This window comes from Pinus tabuliformis, chromosome 5_2 (genome assembly GCF_031772625.1).
Source record: "Pinus tabuliformis cultivar Carrire ecotype Pingquan chromosome 5_2, CPIR1, whole genome shotgun sequence".
Lineage (NCBI taxonomy): Eukaryota > Viridiplantae > Streptophyta > Pinopsida > Pinales > Pinaceae > Pinus > Pinus tabuliformis.
Genome location: NC_142306.1, coordinates 426,289,847 through 426,295,292, shown reverse-complemented (window position 1 = coordinate 426,295,292; position 5,446 = coordinate 426,289,847). Strand labels below are relative to the sequence as shown.

Below are 5,446 nucleotides of genomic sequence, written 5' to 3'. Positions count from 1 at the left end.
AAAAAAACATATAGCCACTCTCCCTATGAGCCTGCTATACAGCTATGTCCATAAAGGGTCGATGGTAGAACTGATAATGGGCTCCTTCCCTATGTTCCTAAATCATCCAAGTGTCGAGAGGCCTGTCCACAACTTCTTTGGATAATCGATCGACAGCTACATTCCGTTCCCTGAAAATATGATGGCATGCAAATGAGTCAAATAATGAAATAAGTCGGAGTGCCTCATCCAGGATATGTCTCAATGTATATGCAGAACATCTTGTTGTTTTGTTTAACCAGTCACAGACAACTTTTGAGTCCCCAAAGAGTTGTAGATCTCTACAGTGATTTTCCAATGCAAATTGAATGAGGAATTTAGCAGTGGATAGTTCGGCGAAGTTATTCGTGCCCCATCCTAATCCCATTTGAATTTTGTAAAAATGGGAATCAGTGAGATACAGTATGGCACCTCCACCACACCCGCCCTCCTATGCAGAACCGTCAAAAAAATCCCAAGGCATCGAATGATTAATGGTTTCAGGGACAATGGATTGTGGCCGAGAGATTTCATCATCATCAGGGATGATAGAGTAATCGGACAGTATTCGGGTAGCAATGGAAGGCCAATGCGGTGCAGCGTTCTGGAAGATGAGATTGTTGCGAGCGATCCAAAGGGCCCAGCTAATGAGGAGCGGGAGATTCCGAAGCTTTGTTGGAACAACGCTTGACCACCATGTGGACCAAGCCTCCTTGACAGTAATACCCTGCCACCTGATCTAAGATGTAACCACTGATAAGATCGATTGCCAGAGTTCTTGTGTGGCCAGGTAGTCGATAAAAAGGTGGGTAATAGTTTCATTGTTGCATTTGCAAAGGCAACACCAAAATGGGTCGTGTTATGCTCGTTTGAGAAGGTTATCTCCTATGGGAATTTTATTTTTAAGTATGGTCCACATGAGGAGTCTGTTCCTAGGGGGCGCTTTGAGCTTCCATAAGTGCTTCCACTAGGACTCGATGGCTTGTGGTCGACGAGCTTCGGCTAACACAAGGTAGCCTTCCTTAGGTGTGTATTTCCCTACTTTCGAGAGCGCCCAAATTACCTCATCTTCACCTTCGCCTAACCAAATGTGTGCTTCAGTAAGAGCCTCGATATAGGCATTCCATTGTTGTGTCCACTGTTGAGGGATGTTCAGTCTATGGGCCGATTTCCATGCTTGCTGAAATAATGTGGAGTGCTCGGGGTCCACGATGTGGCCGATATGGGTGATGTTTGCTGCATTGAGATAGTTCCTGAGCTCAAATGGCAGCCTGTGGGCATTCCCACAGCCAATCCATGGGTCCTATCCAATCCTCACAGCCATTCCAGATTGAATTTTCCAAGTAATTCCAGCTCTGATGATGTCCAGAGATTTAATTACAGCCTTCCATATGATCGATATCCCAGAGGAGTATCTTTGTGGTTGTCTTAGCCAGTCCATCAAATTAAGAGGGGCGATGTATTTTGAGACCACCACCCTTGTCCATAGGTTGTTTGATGTAATGAGTTGCCATCCAAGTTTAGCTGCCAAAGCTGAGGAGAAATCCTCCAACTTCTTAATGCCCCATCCACCCCATTTCTTTGGCAGATTGAGTGCTTCCCACTTGACCCATGCAAATATTATGCCTGTCTGTTTTCCCTTCCAAAGGAATCTGTAGCATAAGGCATGTATCCTGGAGAGTATGCCCCTAGGAATCCATGCCAATGACATCCAATAGACTGGAGTAGCCTCCAGGACAGCCTTAATGAGAATGAGTCTGTCTGCCCTAGATAGGTATTTGTAATACCAAATGTTGAGTAGTTTCTCCATCTTAGCAATCAGCCAAGTCCAGTCTGCAATTTTGTATCCCAGAGGCTTCAGCTTGTATCCCAAATATCTAAGGCCATCCTCCAATCTCAGAAGGGTGAACTGGAATCTTTGTAGTGCAAAATGAATCTCATATTGGGAACATCCAGCCGCTGACAAGGTAGACTTGTTGCAGTTTACAGTCATGCCGGTAGCCATTTGGAACAAAGAGAAAGTATTCTTCATGTTGGTCAAGTCCCCAATACCTCCATTGAGAAATATCAAGACATCATCCACGAATAACAAATGAGTCAAGATGCATCCTTCTGTGATTTGTATACCATCCAGTCAGTCCCTTCTGAACTCTTATTTAACAAGCCTACTGAGCCCTTCCATGATAAGGAGAAAAAGTAGTGGAGATAGGTGGCATCCCTAACAGAGACCTATTTCAGAATGAAAGAAGGGTGAAGCTGCCCCATTTACCAGAACACTAAATGATATGTTAGTGATGCAGCTCATAATCCATTTAATAAAATCATATGGAAATCCAAGGTGGGTTAAAAGAATTTTTATATACAACCAACTAACTCTGTCAAAAGCCTTAGAGAGATCGACCTTTAGAATCGTACCTTTCATTTTCTTGAAATGCAATGAGTGCAACATCCTCGTGAGCTGTTTCCACTACCTCATGGAGCTATCGATCTTGTAGAAAGGTGAATTTATCTTTAGATATGTGGGTGGATAGAATGGGCTGCAATCGATTGGCTATGATTTTAGCCATGATCTTATAGATGCAGTTGCATAATGAAATAGGTCTATAGTCATCAAAGGTGGTCGGATTGTCAGACTTTGGAATGAGTGCGATGAATGTAGAATTGAAAGATTCATACATCTTGCCATTGATTCTGGATTCTTCAATAACCTTGAGGAGGTTTGCACCAAGAGTCTCAAAAAAAGCTAGATATAACTCAACCAACCATCTGTCTGGCCCTGGGCTCTTGTCTCTCTTGAACCCTTTGAGAGTGGCTTCCAGTTATCCTAAAGTGACTTCCTTAGTCAGTTCCCTACCATCCTCCTGTTCCACAAATCGTGGGAAAAGTTGAGCCACTTGTATTATTTCAGCAAGGTTGAGATTAGGGGGAGCCCTGTAAATCTACTTGAAATGAGAGGATACCATTGATGCCAGCTGAGGGAAAGTGTTTACAATATTGAGTCCTTACTCATTCGAGAGCTACCAGATGGTATTAATAGCGTTCCATCCATTTTCAAATTTCTGATTTGTATCATCATCTCCCTCAAGCATCCAAATCGCCCTACTTCTCAGCCTCCACGATTCTTCATGATCCTTTAGAATTTTTCCTCTAGTGGCATATAAGGATGTGAGTCTGTCCTTGTGTTCATTTGAGCTGTAAACCCCTCCCAAGTTATTTTCAAAATCAGCAATTTTTGTTTCTGCATCCCTTAGGGTTTGATCGTCCTGTGCTCTCTTGTTATGTGCCCAAATCTTAGAGAGTCTCTTCAGCTCAATTAGATTATGAGCAAAACCCTTAGCTATATTTCCTCCAACAGCTGGGGGATGCGCCTTCCAAAATTCTATGATCATACGAACATAGGTAGTATCCTTTAACCATGAAGAGTTGAACTTAAAGGGACCCTTGGGTTTTCCAGGCCCCCCACAGATTTCCAAGTATATTGGCAGGTGATCAGAGATGCCTCCCGATCCCACCCATTGTCTATGATTTAGTCCCAGGTTAAGAAGGCCTTCCTTGATTAGGAATCGGTCAAGTCTTCGAGCTAGACTGTCTTCCCCAGCTCTATTATTCCTCCAGGTGGGCTGCAATTTTGTTGAGGGGATATCCATCAGATTGTGTGATTCCAAGATATTCTCAAAATAGGAAGATAGGGGATCCATTTGTGCTCGGTGTCCCCATGATTCAGAGTGGCCTATGGAGAAATTTAGATCCCCTCCCATGATTAAGTATTCCTTTTGCAATAATTCAATACTTAGAAAATGATCCCAAAATTCAGACCTGTGTTGGCACGGCCCATATACATTGATAGTCTAAATCTCCATACCCAGATCAGCTAAGAACAAGTTTGCCCCAATATTCCCTAAGCCCCCAGAGCAGTTACGGAGATTGATGGAGCATGTGTTGCAACCCAGAGCAATACCACCTAATCGTCCATTTGCATCAAGGCCAAGAAAGGTCCAGCCATGGAACATCGATTCAAGGAGATGAGAGATGGCTTCAATTTATCCTAAGGTTTCATGTAGAAAAATAACATCGATTCAGTAGAAATCAGCCTTCAAAGGGCTAATTTTTAATCGGGCCTAGCTAGCCCTCCATAGTTGAAAGAGACAATCTTCATGAGGGGGGATGGGTTAGGGGGTTCAATGCTATAAGTGCCCTATGGATGGTTATTTTCTTGCCAGAAGCAATCTCGTCTCCAGCCTGGATCTGTGCTTTAGAGAGAGAGGTGGGTCGGCCCCGAGGGAGTTTAGGGGGGATGGGGGACAGTATCAGGTCTAAACCAATATGGTCAGAGACCTTATTTTTTTTGCCTTAGATCGAGTCTGATATCTTAGGGAGGAAGGCCCTACCTCAGGTACAGGGGTATTAAGGGGGGTGGGGGGGGACATCCGGGAGCAATGGGGGATGATAGAGAATGTGGAAGTGGGGGAGCGAAGGGGACAGTCCAAAGAGATGGGGGGTAGTGATTTTCCAACAGTGCCATTAACTTTGCCAAATGAAGATAATGCATTACACTCATCACGAGAAAACGAATGAGAAGGGCTAAAGGATGAAGAAATCACACCCGAAGATAACGCAACCCCGGTAGCCGCCATTGCCCTGGTGAGAGGAGGAGAGGGAGGCTGAAGAAGTGGTCTGGCGCACTTCTTTGGGGCCTCCTAAGTGGGAATCTTTTCTACTGTAACAGGTTCTGCTTGCATCCCTTCGTATTTATTGGGGGGATACTCCCCCTACTCTTATGTAGTCTTTGGTGGAATTTCCCTTCCTGTATCCCCTGTTCTTGCATTACTGTTGAGAGGGAAATCCCTAAAGAGGTGCCTAGCCTCATGGCATATTCTGCATCTGAAGGGAACCCCTTCATCATCCAATGTCTATCACCGAGAGAAATTTTGTCATTGAATTTTGATGTGCTCCTGTAAACCATCTCTGGTATCCAAGTGTACCGGTACTCTTGCATAGGCCATCATGCCTGTCATGAGATAGGATTTATCATGATTCAGATATGTACAAAGGGTGTTACCTATGTGTCTAAAGATATCTTCAGACCAAAACCGTAATGGTAAACTAGGTAGATGAACCCAAAGGGGACCTGCTCCAATTTGGTCCCGTTCTGGATCGAAGAGGGGAGTCCACCTGCGAAGGAGAACTAGTGCCTGTTCTATATGCCAAACCATTGAGAGTACCCAATTCGTGTGTTCAACCCTGGCGAAACAGAGCGCAAACCACCCCCTAACAAATGTTTGGACAAACGGAGGTTCGGCTAGATGATGTCCCCAAACCTCTAATGCCCACTGCTTCAGCCTTGTCGCACTGTAGTTCTGACCCTTGACTCTTCCCACCAAAACCCTATCAGCAGTGTCCATGGTGTCGCTCCACTGAAAGTCCTTGG

At 44.5% G+C, this 5,446-nt stretch overlaps 1 protein-coding gene across 1 annotated transcript; it reads right to left on the bottom strand.

Annotated features, from left to right (window-relative positions):
• Positions 1-3,035: 3,035 nt before the first annotated feature.
• On the bottom strand, positions 3,036-3,776 carry LOC149159428 (uncharacterized). The gene has a single exon (XM_089434309.1). The coding sequence runs from the start codon at positions 3,774-3,776 to the stop codon at positions 3,036-3,038; it is 741 nt and encodes a 246-aa protein (XP_089290435.1).
• Between the last annotated feature and the right edge of the window lie 1,670 nt (positions 3,777-5,446).